This window comes from Lithobates pipiens, unplaced genomic scaffold (assembly GCF_037356315.1).
Source record: "Lithobates pipiens isolate NorthernLeopardFrog02 unplaced genomic scaffold, aLitPip1_a1.2 Scaffold_3, whole genome shotgun sequence".
NCBI lineage: Eukaryota > Metazoa > Chordata > Amphibia > Anura > Ranidae > Lithobates > Lithobates pipiens.
This window is the reverse complement of record NW_027507790.1, coordinates 270095071-270113013: the sequence shown is the minus strand read 5'-3', so window position 1 is coordinate 270113013 and position 17943 is coordinate 270095071. Positions and strand designations below refer to the sequence as shown.

General features: G+C 40.2%; 1 protein-coding gene across 9 annotated transcripts in view; it reads right to left on the bottom strand.

Annotated features, from left to right (window-relative positions):
• Positions 1-17943, bottom strand: part of UNC13B (unc-13 homolog B) — a 626059-nt gene that overhangs the window by 106682 nt on the left and 501434 nt on the right. For all 9 annotated transcript variants that reach the window (XM_077463165.1, XM_077463167.1, XM_077463166.1 and 6 more), the window contains one exon: positions 17312-17397. In XM_077463165.1, the coding sequence (XP_077319291.1) occupies positions 17312-17397 (86 nt within the window). The remainder of the gene's footprint in view (positions 1-17311; positions 17398-17943) is intronic.

Below are 17943 nucleotides of genomic sequence, written 5' to 3'. Positions count from 1 at the left end.
GAGCAGATAAGCATGCTTCAAGCAATCCTTCATGGCAGTAGTAGAGTATTGTATCATGTTAGCGATCTTTTAAAGCATTAGATTTGGAGTTTAAGTGATACCATTTATTGGGTGACTTCAAAAGATGCCAGACCCTATGACCAAGCTTCCGAAAGGGCGGGGCGAAATTCATTAGGGTGTGTGGTTTACTGGCGACATGTCGGCTGAGGCCGCTCCTAATGCCGCGTACACACGACCGGACTTTTCAACGGACTTGGTCCGATGGACTGGAATCCGTCAGACAATTCGATCATGTGTGGGCTCCAGCGGACTTTTTCTTCCCAAAAATCAGGCGGACCTAGAAATAAAACATGCTTCAAATCGTTCCTACGGACTCGAGTCCGGTCGAAAAATCCAGTCGTCTGTGTGCTAGTCCGACGGACTAAAACGGATACTAGGGCAGCTATTGCCCTAAGCTATTGATATAAGCTCTATGAGCTGGGCCCTCCTGTACCTTTTGTATTGTACTGTAATTGTGTTGTCCCCCCTTCTACATTGTAAAGCGCTGCGTAAACTGTTGGCGCTATATAAATAGTGTATAATAATAATAATATTGGCTACTGGCTATGAACTTCCTTTTTCTACGTCATCACGCTCAAATCCGTCAGACTTTTGGAGTGATTGTGTGTGGCCAAGTCCGTTCGTTTGAAAGTCCGGCGGATCTCAGCAGCAAAGTCCATCGGATTGTTTCGCCGGACCAAGTCTGTCGGATTGTTCGCCAGACCAAGTCCGTCGACAAGTTTGGTCGTGTGTACGCAGCATTATTGTTTAATCATAGAGGTTGGTTGGGAGTAGTGGCAATCCTTTCCTATTTACATGTACTAGCCCTCTTGATTGGTATAAGGATATGCTTTCACCTCTACTTTGAGTGGCGTCAAAAGCAACATAACAGGTCACACTGGGATGCTTTAGATTCCGTCTTCACGCTTCATACAAACCTTAAAAACCTGAAGAAGGTACATATGGCATCTCTACAGCTTGCATGATTTAAGTTAACCAATAAAGAGTATCACTTAAGCTCTAAACTTAAAATCCTTGAAATGTGCAGATCTTAATTGTAAAAGCAACAAGAGCACCCTTCCATTGATCCCAAAGCACGCCTTTTAACACCGAGTATAAAAAATACTGAGCCGGGCCGGCGTTCGCTCTTCTGCCTGTCTTTGCAATATCTGTAAAGCACTTCATCTGAGCATAATCATGTAAATTACTACCACTGTATAAATAGGGAATAATCACATTTGAATAGCCTGTGACTGACAGTACAATGGGACCATTAAAACACATAATAGGAATGATCAGCTATTAATTATCTATCTTGACTTGAAGTAGGTTACGTGATTTTCTGGGAAACTGAGGTTTTTTTTTTGGAGCAATTACTGGAAAATCAAATGTCCAACGAACCTCTGTATGTTTGCAATATAAAGAGTGAATGTCATGGGAGATGTTGACCGAGCATGCAAACTGGTTCCTGGCTTGAACAAGAATCTGAGGGATCTTATCAGCACTGGGTCATTTGTATTCAAAACTATACCTGCTAAAAGAAAAGTGAATATACCTCCCTTTCTGGTGGACCATGTCATGAAACACTGCTTCAAACATTCAAGTGGGTCGAATACCTGTTCCCCCCCCCCCCCAGCATGCAGTGGCTCCTCCTAATGACTCCTACTTCCTGTAGTGACATATGAGTAGGTGGCAGGAACCAATGGGAGAGGTGGGAGAGCATGTATTCCATCAGCCCAGTTAAATACTTGCAGAAGCCGGAGAGCAGCATCCAAAGTATACTCCTTTTTTTTATTTTTTTATTTAATCAGGTATAGTTTTGGCTAAATGTGGCCCTGTTCTGACACATAATTTTATAAATCTTTAGGCTTACTAATAAAAGGTAAATTTGGCCCAAGTCCGGATTAAGGGCAACTGGTGTCCTCCACTGTTCATTTACATTCTGTGCCACAAGTCCTCTCATAGAAGTCTATAGGGCTGTGGAAGTTTAGGCCTATGGGGCTTGCCTGGCCAGAAGATGAAGGTAAACAAGCCCATAGAAGTCTAGGAGGCTGGAGAAGTTTAAGCCTATGAAAGCCTATGAGGATCAACCTACCTTCATCTACTGGCCAGAAGACTAAGGTAGACAAGCCCACTGAATTCTATGAGGCTGGAGCTGTTTTAACCTATGAGGCTCAATCCACCTTCATCTAATGGCCAGAAGACGAAGGTAGACAAGCCCATGGAAGTCTATGAGGCTGGAGAAGTTTAAGCCTATGAAAGCCTATAAGGATCAACCTATCTTCATCTACTGGCCAGAAGACTAAGGTAGACAATCCGACTGAATTCTATGAGGCTGGAGCTGTTTTAACCTATGGGGCTCAACCCACCTTCATCTAATGGCCAGAAGACGAAGGTAGACAAGCCCATGGAAGTCTATGAGGCTGGAGAAGTTTAAGCCTATGAAAGCCTATGAGGATCAACCTACCTTCATCTACTGGCCGGAGACTAAGGTAGACAAGCCCACTGAATTCTATGAGGCTGGAGCTGTTTTAACCTATGGGGCTCAACCCACCTTCATCTAACGGCCAGAAGACAAAGGTAGACAAGCCCATGGAAGTCTATGCCCTTGTACACATGGTCGGAGATTCCGTCAACCAAATCCGTCGGATTTTGTCCGTCAGATTTTGTCCGAAACTGTTGCATACACACGGTCGGACAAAGTTGTCGGAAAATCCGACGTGATGACGTTATTTCGTTACGACGGGACTACGTTCACTCTAGTAGCCAATAGCTTTGGTGTAGGAATTTGATCTGAACATGCGTGGCACTTTGTCCGATCGGAATTCTCTACACATGACCGGAGTATGTCCGATCGGAGCATTTTGTCGGTAAATTTTACCAACAAGTTGGAAAACTTGGTCCGTCGGATATTCCGATGGAAACAGTCCGATGTAGACCACGCACAGTCGGAATATCCGTCAAAACGGTCCGATCGGACACATTCTGTCGGAATCTCCGACCGTGTGTACAAGGGCTATGAGGCTGGAGAAGTTTAAGCCTATGAAAGCCTATGAGGATCAACCTACCTTCATCTACTGGCCAGAAGACTAAGGTAGACAAGCCCACTGAATTCTATGAGGCTGGAGCTGTTTTAACCTATGGGGCTCAACCCACCTTCATCTAATGGCCAGAAGACGAAGGTAGACAAGCCCATGGAAGTCTATGAGGCTGGAGATGTTTAAGGCTATGGAGCTCAACGTACCTTCATCTCCTAGCCAGAAGATAGGCAAGCCCATAGAAGTCTATAGAGCTACAATGCAAGCTTATGTGGTCAGGAGAGAAAGGACTTGTGGAGTGGGATGTAAATAGAGGCTGTGATATACGTATACATCTGTGAAGGGGGTGGGTGGGATTAGTCAGGGCAAAGGGTAAAAAGATAAGTGCAGTTTTAAAGTAAACTTATCCTTTAAGGTAGGGTTCAGCTCAAGTGTGTGTTTGGACACAAGTCTGTATCCACCTTGGCTATCCCTCCATAAAGCTGCAACTGCGAACAATCATAAGCACTGGAGGCATTCCCCACTGCCAAGTGTATACATGGGGCGCGTTTATGCGCCGTTACAGGGTGGGAAAGGCCTTCTCCACATATGATTGGCTGTCCATAGTGAGCGCTTCCTGGTGAGAAAGCTCGGGTTTAGGCGAGTTTCTGACTCATGTTCAAAAATCCTTGAGGCCCCCCCTGCTTTAGGAGCATGAAAGATTGAAAAAAAATCTCTGTGGTGCTCTATTCCCTTAGGGCCCTCAGCATGTACCTATTTTGCTTAATGAGTAGTAATCCAGCCCTCATTTGCCCCATGAACTATTTTATTCTATATTTCAATATGAAAAATGTGGATAGATTTTGCAGATTTATACTGGCTCAGCATTGGATTTTTTTCATCAACAATTTGGTTATAACCAGGTTGGAGCCTTCACTATTACCAAAAACAGAACCGAAATAAGAGACCTAAAAACATGGCTACTGCAAGAAATAATCAACCATTCTTCTTCATCTTGTACAGCGTCTGTTTTGCATGTCGGTCATGTTGTTTTTGAACCCTACAGCAGTTTCAAAGATGGTTATAAATATATCTATAGTAGCAGGAGGGTGGCTTTCGAAAAGCGCTATATAGGACAGTTTAAATCCAATTGGCTGCTATTGGTTAGAATGGATATTCAAAAATGCTCCAGTCTTATATGAGATGTAAAAGCTGATAGAGAAGGTATGAAATACATAGTATATAATATTACCAAAAAAAGTTTCTCAGGGTTGATATTAAAGTAGATCTCCACCCTGATTTATTGGCTTTGGTTTGGCTGGATAGGGACAGCTTGTGCCCAAAATGATTGATTTAGTGTCCCCACCAAAAGGAGGGATAGCAGCACTCCCCCTGTTCCTCCGACCCCATTGTGAGGGAATCGCCAACACCCAAGCTAGCAATAGGAGCAGAGAGAGGGCTGTTTTACAGTACCAGATGTAGATGTCAGAAGCAATCCTGATGCACAGCCTTACCCCGACAACCTTCCAACCAAAGGGATAAGACAACTTTGGATGGAGTTCTCCTTTAAGAAGTTCAGCTAGCCTTATAGCTCGAGAGGAACGTATGTTTTCTAAAAGCAGAAGGAAGACTACAAGCAGCCCTGAGAGCAGAACTATAGAGATACTTACCACTTAGCCAATGTAGTGTACTTATCTTATCCAGGACTTCACAGGTGAGAAAGGAGAGACAAGAAAGTTACAAGCCCCCATTTAATATACCATTAATCAGTGTCTAAATAATGTCAGCAGATGTCCAAGAACGGCAGCTGACCCAAAGTATTATCATTACGCCTCCATCTACAAGGTGATGGACTCGGTCTGGGAAGGTAGGTGGACCAGACACATTGACAGCTCTTTCATACCTCATTTAGAAAGATGACTGGAACTCACAAACACAATGATGGATGAAGGACCAGGGCCAAAACCTCTCCAACATCTATTATAGTTATCTTGGTTGTACATGATTACTTGAGATGCTGAAAATTACAGACAGCGGGACATCTGTCCACCCTCTGACACCATATTCTATGGGACATGGCCAACAGGTCAGCAAAGAAAAGAGTATTATTATATCAGGACTTTGTATCATAACTCTAAAAACAGCTTATGCATACAAAATACTATACAAAAATAGTCTGTTGACCACTATATTGTCATTCGTATGTCTTAAGAAATAATCAAATGTCTTTTGATGCATAACTCAAGTCTTGTGCCTGTTGACGCATTTTACAAACAAAGCCAGCTTCTTCAGGACTGAGCAAGAACATATTTGTTGATGCCGACTATAAAACAGAGGCACCAATTTGCCATGTGTCATCGATAAATCATCATAAAAATGAACAACAATAGGCTCATACACATACGCATCTGCAGATTGTATCCTCCTTTATTGATATACAGTAAAACCTTGGATTGAGAGTAACTTGGTCAGAGCCCTTGTACACACGGTCGGAGATTCAGATGGAATGTGTCCTATCGGACCGTTTAGTCGGATAATCCGACTGTGTGTGGTCTCCATTGGACTGTTTCCGTCGGAGTATCCAATGGACCAAGTTTTCCAACTTGTCCGTAAAATTTTCTGACAAAATGCTCCGATTGGACATACTCCGATCATGTGTAGCCTACTCCGACGGACAAAGTGCCACGCAAGCTCAGATCAAATTCCTAGACCAAAGCTATTGGCTACTAGCCTGAATGTAGTCCCATCGTAACGAAATAACGTCATCACGTTATGTACAATCAGATTTTCCGACAACTTGTTCCGACCGTGTGTATGCAACAGTTTCGGACAAAATCCGTCGGACAAAATCCAACAGATTTTGTTGTCAGAATGTCCGACCGTGTGTACAAGGGCTAAGAGTGTTTTGCAAGATGAGCTCATTTCTTTTATAAATTTTGACTTGATAAACAAGCGATGTCGTCAGATACAAGTAGTGTTATGTCACAGCTGAATATAAAAGAGAAGAGAGGAGAGGTGCCTCTAAGTATAGCAATATGGTTACATTTAATGAAGGTACGACATTTAGCAACTCACATGGTTGATGATTAAAACAGGTACATCCAAGTATGCAGGCACCCGGGGTAAAGCTGTCCACATAGGCTGTCCTCCCTCACCGTCATCAACTCCATCCCTTCCACACTGCGCTCCAGGAGCGATTCAAGCCACGCTTTCAAATCGCTCTACTGCAGGGTAGTCTTCCCGGTCGTGATTGCAGACTGACAGCAGTGAGAGCGGTGTGGAGGACGCTCTAAGTGGACAGCTTTACCCCGGATGCCTACATACTTAGATTTGCTTGTTTTAATCATCAACCATGTGAGTTGCGAAATGTTGTACCTTCATTAAATGTAACCACATTGCTACACTTAGAGGCGCCTCTCTTCTCTTTTATACTCTGGAGCTCCTGCTGGATTTTGCTTCTAATCCCCTTGTGGAGGCTTCCATTTGTGGATGGACATTTTATGGTTACACAACCAAATCACATTGCTATAATCTTTTTTTATGAACTATAAACTGAAGGACCTATGAATAAATGGTTGTGGAACGAATCATCTGAGTTTCCATTATTTCTTATGGGGAAATTCACTTTGATATACGAGTGCTTTGGATTACAAGTATGTTTCCGGAATGCATTATGCTCGCAATCCAAAGGTTTTACTGTATATGTAAAACAAAAACTTGCAGGAGGCTAGCTATATACATTTATATATATGTATATACACACGTTATACAAGTACATATGAGACTAAATTAATTAGTCAGAGAGGGCTGGGACAGCTTTCTCAAACCCCAAGTTAAACTAACCATATTGAGATATATTTTTCTTTGAAAATATATTGCAATATGGTCAGTTTACCTGGTGGTTTGAGAAAGCTGTCCCAGCCCTCTCTGACTAATTTAGTCTCATATGTACATTATATATATATATATATATATATATATATATATATATATATATACAGCAAGTGAGCGCTCAACGGTGAAGAACTGACGATACCACTAATTTTGTGATGAACGTATAACTAGCCGTCTTCTCTGACATACTGCATACATACACATCTACATATTACACACTGGATTGATAGTTAAAAAAAGGTAATTATACCCATTGAAAGTAGCTCTACCTATATAAACATATGTTATAAACTTCTATACATATGTATACACCTGTTGGAAACTTATATCCCCCCAGGTGATGCATTTAACCACTTCAGGCCCGGAAGATTTTACCCCCTTCCTGACCAGAGCACTTTTTGCGATTCGGCACTGCGCCATTTTAACTGACAATTGCGAGGTCGTGCGACGTGGCACCCAAAATTGATGTCCTTTTTTCCCCACAAATAGAGTTTTCTTTTGGTGGTATTTGATCTCCTCTGCGGTTTTTATTTTTTGTGCTATAAACAAAAAAAAGAGCGCCAATTTGGAAAAAAAAAAAAAAAAAAAAAAACCCACAATATTTTGTACTTTTTGCTATAATAAATATCCACATTTTTTTTCTTTTTTAAAAAAAGCTATTTTTTTCTCAGTTTAGGCCAATATGTATTCTTCTACATATTTTTGGTGAAAAAAATCAAAAAAAAATCGCAATAAGCGTTTATTTATTTGGTTTGCGCAAAAGTTATAGCGTCTACAAAATAGGGGATAGATTTATAACATTTTTATTATTATAATTTTTTTACTAGTAATGGTGATCTGAGATTTTGTATCGTGTCTGGGCCATTATGGCGGACACACCGGACAATATTGACACATTTTTGGGACCATTGGCATTAATACAGCGATCAATGCTATAAAAATGCATTGATTACTGTAAAAATGTAATTGGCAGTGAAGGGGTTAACACTAGGGGGGGCGATCAAGGGGTTAACTGTGTTCCCTGGGAGGTGATTCTAACTGAAGGGGGAGGGGACTGATTAGAGGAAGTGACGGATCGTGGTTCCTAGCTAATAGGAACACACGATCTGTCACTCCTGTCAGAACAGAACAGGGAAAAGTGTGCGTTTCTGTTGGCCACGGGCATCGGCACCCCCGCTGTGCAGCGGGTGCACGCGCCTGCTATCCGGACCCCGCGAGCTGACGTATAGCTACGACGACTTACACAGAGGAGCCAACCTACCGTAGTATAACTGCGGCGGCTGGTCGGACAGCGGTTAATCTGGGAAAAACATCCCTTCAGCTTAAAGCACAGGATTTGCATCAGTGCATAGGATATCCTTACAAAAACAAAATAAAAAAAGTTGACGTTAATTCATCCCTAGATATTATACATATCATATGTGCATTTTGTGTCTCCTCCCACCCTTGCATGTCTAATTAAGTATGACCTCTTGTAGATAGAATTGGACTTCCTGCCCACTTTCTGGATGGTGGACCACCATGAGCCTATCCTGATGTGTTGTGACATTTTGTCTTTTTGCTCTGGCTATTTAAATATTTCTCGTATCAAAGGTAGGACCCTTTCTTATTTTTGAATTCCTGTATATACAGGCTCTTTATTCCCAATGATGATGATGTTATTGATGTCAATATTGCTACGTTATAGATGTCTGTATCCCCCTGAAGAAGACCGTATACAAAATTATGATTGAAACGCGTTGGGCTTACTCTAAACAGTAATATCCACAGATATACCATTTGTGGATTTATTTTTGTTAAATTTTATATAGACGTCTAATATGTTTATTTTTGTGTACACCAGAGCTCTTGTTGAGGTTGCTCCTTTTCCACATGGTCCCCTTCCCACCCCTTTCCCTTTTGTTATTTCTGCTTTTATTGGTGCAATTTTACCCATTGAAAATACAAAAAAAACAATATTTTTGTATATTATTATATAAAAAAAAAAAGTATTTTTCATTACTTGTAAGCTGCGTACAAGTCGTTGAGAACATCTTGCTTTTTGTTACATGCATTATTGGGCTAACAGCACGTTGTTTATAATCAGGAGAGGTGGGTTCCACGTTTTCGGTATATCTAGGTCTTTGCTCATCATGATGAATACCCAGTAGTGCTAATTCAGATCTGAGACAGCTGTAGACGGAAATTGATGGGAGTCAAAAACCGCCGTCCAGAACTGTGCTCCCCGTGGGCATGCCCAAAACATACGATAATAAGTACCTTCAGCTGTATGACATCTCGGAAATTCAGAGGAACGCCGATTCTGTGCAATCTCTGTGGCTTGAAGTACACTCTATGGAGAAATTTAGTTTGAACTAATCTGTCTTTAGAGGCCACCATCAGCCTGGAGCTATCCTCAAAGCATTTCCTCCCATATTTACCCATCTAATGCAGGAATATCTTGGTGCCACTGTTCCCAAAGCCTATCTATCTTAGGTGACCGCACGCGGAGAAGAGCCAGATAGAGCGCAGATAAGAGCTTGGGCAAAGACTACTGGGCCAAAAGCTTCTCTATCTTCTCTAGCTTCTCTTCTTCTCTAAGCTTCGGGTCAGTCCCAAGCGAAGGGGGATTCGGAAATTGGGTAACGTATAGCATGTTGCACCTGGAGGTAACGGAAGTACATCCAATGAGGTAGACCAAAATTAGCCGATAATATCCCAAAGGATGAAAGCATTCCTTGCAATACTTCTTTTACTTCAATTCTTCATGTAAATTACAAGCAATTGAGATAAGTGGCTGCACAGTTTCAAACATAACCATGTTCTTCAACAGCTTGATGAAGAACATGGTTATGTTCAAAACTGTATCTTAATTGCCTGTATTTTACACGAAGAACTGAAGTAAAAGTATTGCTAAGAAGACTGAGATTGCATCTCCTATTTTCTGAGATATATATATACACACGCCTGGAAATTACGGTCATTAGGGATGATGTGCCAAGGCCACTGTGTGATATAGTTTTAGCATAGATGCAAACATGAGACCACTATCCTATGCCCAGTATCAACAAAGATATCCTTGCTCAGCCCTGAAGACGCAGACTTCATAGGTGAAACATGTCAAGGGACCAAGGACATGAGTTATTCATCGAAAAACTAGGTCCTAAGGTATGTGCATGACAATATATTGGTCAACAGATAGTATTTTGTATGTAAAAAAAAGCTGTTTTTATTTTTTTTAATACCCCTTGGAGTTTTTATCTGCTTTTTAAATAAAGCTGGTTGGTTTACTAAGATGCGCACGTCTCCCCAGTGCTATACAAGGCCTAATATAACAGTACTCATGTGTACAGTATATAGAATAATCGTGATAATATCACAGTGGTTGCTACAAGAAAAATATGGGTTTACCAAAAAGGGAAAAAACAAAACAAAAAAAACCCTATATGCACCTAAGTGGATGAAGCTTCAAATCTACTGCTGTACTTGTATCATTGAGTAAATACTAGGGCTGCAACTAACGATTATTTTCATAATTGATTAGTTAACCGATTATTGTTTTTCGATTAATTGGTTAATAATCTTTAAAAAAAAGTGTGGTGTATAATTTAGTTAATATGTAAAGTTTAAAAAAAAAGCAATTTATTCTTAAATATCTCTATATGCAGCGGTAAATATAAATAACCAACTATATGGTTAGGGAGCAAAATATCTAATCCACTCTGAGAATAACAGACAGAAGAGATATACTGTATATATTAGAGGGGATATATACTGTATATACTATTAGAGGAGATATACTGTATATACTATTGAAGATATACTGTATATACTATTAGAGGATATATACTATTAGAGGAGATATACTGTATATACTATTAGAAGAGATATACTGTATATACTATTAGAGGAGATATACTGTATATACCATTAGAGGAGAGATATACTGCATATACTATTAGAGGCGATATACTGTATATACCATTAGAGGAAAGATATACTGTATATACTATTAGAGGAGAGATATAGTGTGTATATACTATTAGAGGATATATACTGTATATACTATTAGAGGAAAGATATACTGTAGATACTATTAGAGAAAAGATATACTGTAGATACTATTAGAGGACATATACTGTATATACTATTAGAGGAGATATACTGTATAAACTATTAGAGGAGATATACTGTATATAACATTAGAGGAAAGATATACTGTATATACCATTAGAGGAGAGATATAGTGTATATACTATTAGAGGAGAGATATAGTGTATATACTAATAGAGGATATATAGTGTATATACTATTAGAGGAAAGATATACTGTATATACCATTAGAGGAGAGATATAGTGTATATACTATTAGAGGAGAGATATAGTGTATATACTAATAGAGGATATATAGTGTATATACTATTAGAGGAAAGATATACTGTAGATACTATTAGTGGAAAGATATACTGTAGATACTATTAGAGGAAAGATATACTGTAGATACTATTAGAGGAAAGATATACTGTAGATACTATTAGAGGACATATACTGTATATACTATTAGAGGAGATATACTGTATAAACTATTAGAGGAGATATACTGTATATAACATTAGAGGATATACCATTAGAGGAAAGATATACTGTATATACCATTAGAGGAGAGATATACTGAATATACTATTAGAGGAGAGATATAGTGTATATACTATTAGAGGATATATAGTGTATATACTATTAGAGGAAATATATATTGTATATACTATTAGAGGAGATATACTGTATATACTATTAGAGGAGATATACTGCATATACTTTTAGAGGAGATATACTGCATATACTTTTAGAGGAGAGCTATACTATTAAAGGGTCAATCTGGTAAATATCATCAGACTCATTAACTATAACCCCATTTTGTTACTGGCCGATAAATCAATTATGAAAATAGTAATCGATTAATTTCATAATCAATTAGTTGTTGATTAATCAATTAGTTGTTTCAGCCCTAGTAAATACAATATATTGTTTCATTGTAGTGACTATTTAATTCATATCGTATGTAGATCAGAGGTTTGACATTTAATCTATATATGAAATTTGTTCAGTAAACCTTTCAAGGAAAAAAAAAAAAAAAAAAGTATTCCTATTTAATCCTTAGTTAATGCCATTCAGCCCCACAATTAATTCCTTCCTCCCCTTCGCTATTATTTTTCTGCTGATTTTATTTCTTTTTTCTTTTTATATATATTATTAAAAAAAAACATTTTATTCCTTTGTTACTTTTTTAGTATGTAGAACATGTGCAAAATTAAAAAAAAACAAAAAACAATGTTTCTGATTTGTGAATAATTTTGCCATGCTTTGTTCCTGAAACATGTTAGTGCCATTTTAAATGAGACAAAATATAGAAAAAATGTATACTTTTTATTTACAGTGAAATTACTTTTTTTTTTAACACTGGTAAAAAACATTCTATTTTTTAAAGGCTTTTTTTTGCCTATAGACTTCATAAAAAAAAAAAAAGAAGGTATGTATTACTTTTATCTTAACTTCTTGCCGTCCATGTAACACATTGAGAAGCGGCAAAGAGGACGTGCTATAATGTCCGCACATATGGATGGCTGAGGTTTTTGTGCTGAGAGTGTGCGCTCCCAGCACAGTGACCAGGCTGTCAAAGACAGCTCACGTTCTCTGCTAATGATTGAGAGCCGGCAGGATGGGCTCCTGATCATGTGACCACTATGACAGCCAGTCATGACGGTCACATGATCAGGCAGTCCCTTTCGAACCCCACAAGTGCAAAGACCTGGTTTAAAAGGGACACCGGAGCTGGGCTAGGTAATGGCAAAGTTATTGCCAAATAAACCCACCAATAGTGAAGAATGTAAAAAAAAAATGCTCTCATAAAGGAGTATGAGAGTTGAAATGGTTAAAGAGCAGCGTGGCGGACACGTTATTCTGCTATTTACCTGACCAAGCAAACCAAGACCGTTCTCATAAACGGTGGCCGTCTGCTTATTCACCCCGACACTGGTAACAAAGAGGTGGTGGCAGATCAGGTCAGTGTTGATAGAACAGAGATTGGCTCATTACATGGAGTTCTTTTATGTGATCCGGATGAGATCATTAGAAGGATATGTCTACACCTCGAGTCGGCATTGCCCGTCGTTACTCAGACAATTAGCGTGAACTGTGGTGCCCAGTCGTGTGACCCCCTGGATGACTCGTATGTAGGATGGAAGAATAAAATAAAGAAAGGGAAAAGAAGAACTCGGCAGGAGATGGCCAGAAGGCGAGTTCTTGCAATGCCGCAGGTTAGAGGTCGTCTATTCACTCATTGGAGATACACGGCCAAGAGCACGGTAGATCCACTCCAAATTGTCAGCCTCAGGAAATCAGGACAAGGATTGTCTGGCCCTGTTCCTTACTCATCAGTTGGCCTGGAAAATAGACCATCTACAGCAGCCTTTCTCAAGCTTTTCAACATAGAGGAACCCTTGAAACAGCTCTGCGGTCTCAGGGAACCCCTGCTAAAAATTAGAAATCTACAACTCATGATACATTAGAAAATTTGGTCAGTGAGAGGAACGGTCCTTACACTTGTGGTCATTGGGAAGAATTACCTCCTTGCAGATAGTTAAAAAGATCAATGGTGTGAGTGGGAACTTATCTGAGAGGCAGAAATTACCCAATGCTGAAGGAACCCCTAGCAATCTCTGGAGGAACCCTGGTTGAGAATCACTGGTCTACAGTCTTGCAGGACAGACTGATGCATGCTTTGCTTTTATTATACTTTTTATTGATCATTCTATATCATGTATAACCTTAAAAATAAAAATTCAAGCAAGATTACGTACATACTAAATTTCGTTTTATGTATATAATGAAAATAAAGTATTATCTTATCCTGCTAAATGGGCAGCACCAACCCATCAACTTTGGGCAACCAGGAGATGCGAATAGGTCAGGATGGTCACCTGTCGAGGATGAATTTTTTTTCCTTCAAAATGGAAGCTCCTATAACAGTGATGGCGAACCTTGGCATCCCAGATAGTTTTGGAACTACATTTCCCATGGTGCTCAGCTACTCTGCAGAGTGCATGGGCATCATGGGAAATGTAGTTCCAAAACATCTGGGGTGCCAAGGTCAGCCATTACTGTCCTTTAAGCACTGCCTAGCCTGGAAGTGGGAAAAAGCAGCAGTTGTTTACATACTGCAACACCCCACTGCTCTTATTTCAGGAATCTACATGGAAAGGAGCAGGAGGCATGTGTACAGAAGTCATCATTGCAACTCAGCCCCCCTGTACACCTGAATAGGAGGGTGGTGGAGGCAGTGGAATATAGAGGCACCGATCCCTCCAGGTAGCCGCTGAAGGCCCACTGCTCCTCCTATCTCTTCTGCAGACATTCAGTGGCTGCAGTAGGGAAATGGAGGGCATTGGTTCCTCCACATCCCGCTCACGTTGCCTCCCTATCCCTGTCCAACTGACCTGGGCTTTGAGGACGGCTTTGGCCAAAATGCATTAGCATTATGTTGGATATGTCATTGCTATTATGCTAATAAACCTCTTTAGGTAGAAGCGAGTGGGTTGCCGGCTCATCTTTTCTACTGGCCTGGGCCCCTGTATGCTTCTCTTCCCCCCCCGCAGTGCTGCCAGGTTGCCCCTTCCCACCTCCTGCCGGCTGCCGTGAGGAATCTGTCTGGATGGAGAGAAGGAAATGGGCTGGTAAATGTGTAATTTACTGCCCCCTTCCTTGTCTTGATGAATAGAGTCAGTGATTTTTTTTTTTTTTTAATACATTTATAGCTGGGGCAAAGTAAACTGTGTTTACTATGCTTTAGTTTATGAATGAATGGGAAGCTCTGTACAGAGCTATTCCTGTTCATTCATTCTGTGCAGCTGAGGCTGCAGAGAAAGGCACTGATGAATCTGTCCTCAGTCCCTTTCTTGGTCTCAAAAGTGAGACATCTGTTTAGACCCCTATTTCACCAAAGCCCCCAAAAAAACTTTAAAAAAAATAAAAAATAAAACTGTAAAAAAATAACACAACAAAAATAAAAAACTACTAACAACAGTGGCGGAACTACCAGGGTCACAAAGGTTGCACTTGTGACTGGGCCCTGGCGTTCCGCCACTGTAGGGGGACCCCAAGACGGCAGAAAGGTGGTCCGCTGGGGGACCATATTAAAGGGTCACATGATGGGAGTAAAAGGCCTGGGGATCAGGGGGAAGGGCCCTGGTTGAGGGGCCCTTCAAGGTGTCTTGCACCAGGGCCCTAAAGGTTCTAGTTATGCCTCTGGGAACGAGGGATTAGACCGACTCAAAAGGAGATAATTTTTTTTGACCTACGGCGCCAGGAGGACATGTCAATGGACTGCGAAATATAAATGAATAAATATGATACATTTAATAAATATATTTAAATAAATATGGGTGTAACAAGTAAAATGGTCTAAAAAGTGGATTTAGCCTTCAAAGCTGAATTCCAGGTAAGGACATTTTTTCATAGATACATTGATAAAGCTTGGACCAATTTCACTATACATATACCATACCTGTGGGATCCCCCGGAAGCTTAAAATCATTGTAGTAGACACTGCTACTACACCGCTCCTCGGTGGCCAGCTCAGAACGAGTACTATTTAGCGATCATTTGCATTTTATCAATGAATAGGAAGCATTGACTGGATGAGCAGAAGAAGCAAGTCAATGAAGCCACAGTCTCTGCCACATCCAATCAGAGAACACTTTTGTTTTTATGAAGAAAATGCAAAGCGACCTCCAACTGGCACGTCTAGTGGGTGACCTCCTGCCTCCATTAAGCAGCATTAAAGGCAGTCACTTACCACGGGACCCAGAAGCTAGTGGCCATCGCTGGAGTAGCGGCGACTACTACAGCGATTTTCTGCTTCCAGAGGGATGGACCAGGTATGGTATAGATATATTGATCCAACTTGGACCAGTGTAACCATGTAAAAATATCCATATCTGGAATTCTTTAACATTAGGATAACACAAGATCCTTCCGGACTCACTGAAAAAACATGTAGCAGCCACTGCCGTAAAAGAGGTCCAATGCTGTATTGAACTGGGTTTCTGGCTATTTATTATATAAAAAATCTGCTAGGTTTCACATTTGTAGCTACACAACAAAACTTTCCAAGTTGGGGTTTGAAGAAAAAAAAAAAAGGCAACAAAGAGAAGCTATTATTTTAGCCGACTTTCAGAAATCAGACAACAACCACCATGAGCAGAGTCCTCTCCAGGAACTCTTTTCGGCCCATTCACACTTGGAGCTGTTATGGGTTTGGTGATGAAACCAAAGGTGATGAAACCAAAGTTCTACTACTAAATAACAAATCCAAAGATACAATGAAGGCACAGATGGACAGAGAGGCAAACAAAATTGCGTTGTCTGGGGTCATCTTTTCAGTTTATACCTATTAAGGGTTACCATAAGATTAGGCATATAATATTAACTAAGTAACATTTGAAAAAGGCACAAGGTTTATCCTAAGAGAAATATGGAGAGAAAATGGCAGAACAAAAAGACCACCCTGAGTAAAATCAAAAGCATCTGAGTAGCAAACAAACAATATCCAAGTATTTCTACTCCAAACTTCTTCAGGAAGCAATGGATTAACTTGTAAGGTTGTATTAGAGAATATATAGGGAAGGTCCAAACTGCACTGAGCCCCCATACAGATGGACTCTGGTCTTACCTGACTCAACACATAATCATAGCTACAAGAAAATTGGAAAGATTTCATCTTTGCCATATGGAACCAGGACTTTTAAAGACGTGATGCCGTTACTGAGGTGAGCCCAGATACGATGTATTTTGTTTAAAATATCATAAAAACATTTTCATAAAAGAAAGTATCTCAATGTCTGAACAACATGAATCATATTGTCAGTAATGATACTTGTTCCCAGCAAAAGATTAGAAGATTCTTGAGCATAGAGTCAACCAACGCGTTTTTTCGCAGATGTATCTCTGCTTCTTCAGGGAAAGGCAAACATGCATCAATAGAAAAAAATTAAAGATATATGTGGCTACCAGCAAAACAAGGAGCCCAGCCAATACCCAATATATAGTCAATAGTGACATATCCATCGACCAAGTCTGGCAGACATCGAATTGCACTTTAGGAGGAAAAAGGCGGGTTTCACATGTAAATCTATAAACCATATCTGATAGCTGTCTCACCACTGGAGAAGCCGCTGGCTCAGTGACAGCATCACATCCATATGGGAAAGATATATATTTTTTTCAATTTTCTTGTATCTAATTCAATAGGATGTGGATGTGATATGCTGTCTCTAGAACTGGCTTCAAACTCTATTTTCAACACATAATCATAGCTGTCCTCTTACCTTCCATAGCGTACTTCATATCTTGTGAGAAGAGGTTCCACATAACCTCTGCGCTGACCTTCCCAACACTCAGCTCCTGGGGAAACCTTTAGGAATAAGAGTAGATATCACTTTGTAAGTCAACGCACAGGGCAAAGGATAGCTTCCCAAACAGCTGTAAGGTTCAGAAAGTTGCCTAACACTGGAAAATACTGCAAGGCCGCTCAACCAAACAACCAACCAACCAACCAACCAACCAACCAACAGACCTTATAGAGTACTCGTCATCCCTGAACCCATTATGGGGGCAATTATATGGACTTAACCAAGATTTCAGGACAGACAGGACATGTGGTGACTAGGAATAACTGTACTTAATTTACAATGAAGCTATTAACTTTGGGGATAAAACCAACACCTCAAACAGGACCATGCTTAAACTTCAACTGCATCCCACATTGCATACTATTTCGGATATAGTGATGAAAACTTATGCCGTGTACACATGGCCGGACTTTTCGACAGCAAAGGTCCGACGGAACGAATCCGTCGGACAATTCGATCGTGTGTGGGCTTCATCTGACCTTTGCTGTCGAAAAATCAGATGGAGTTTAGATTTAGAACATGTTTCAAATCTTTCCGACAGACTTGAG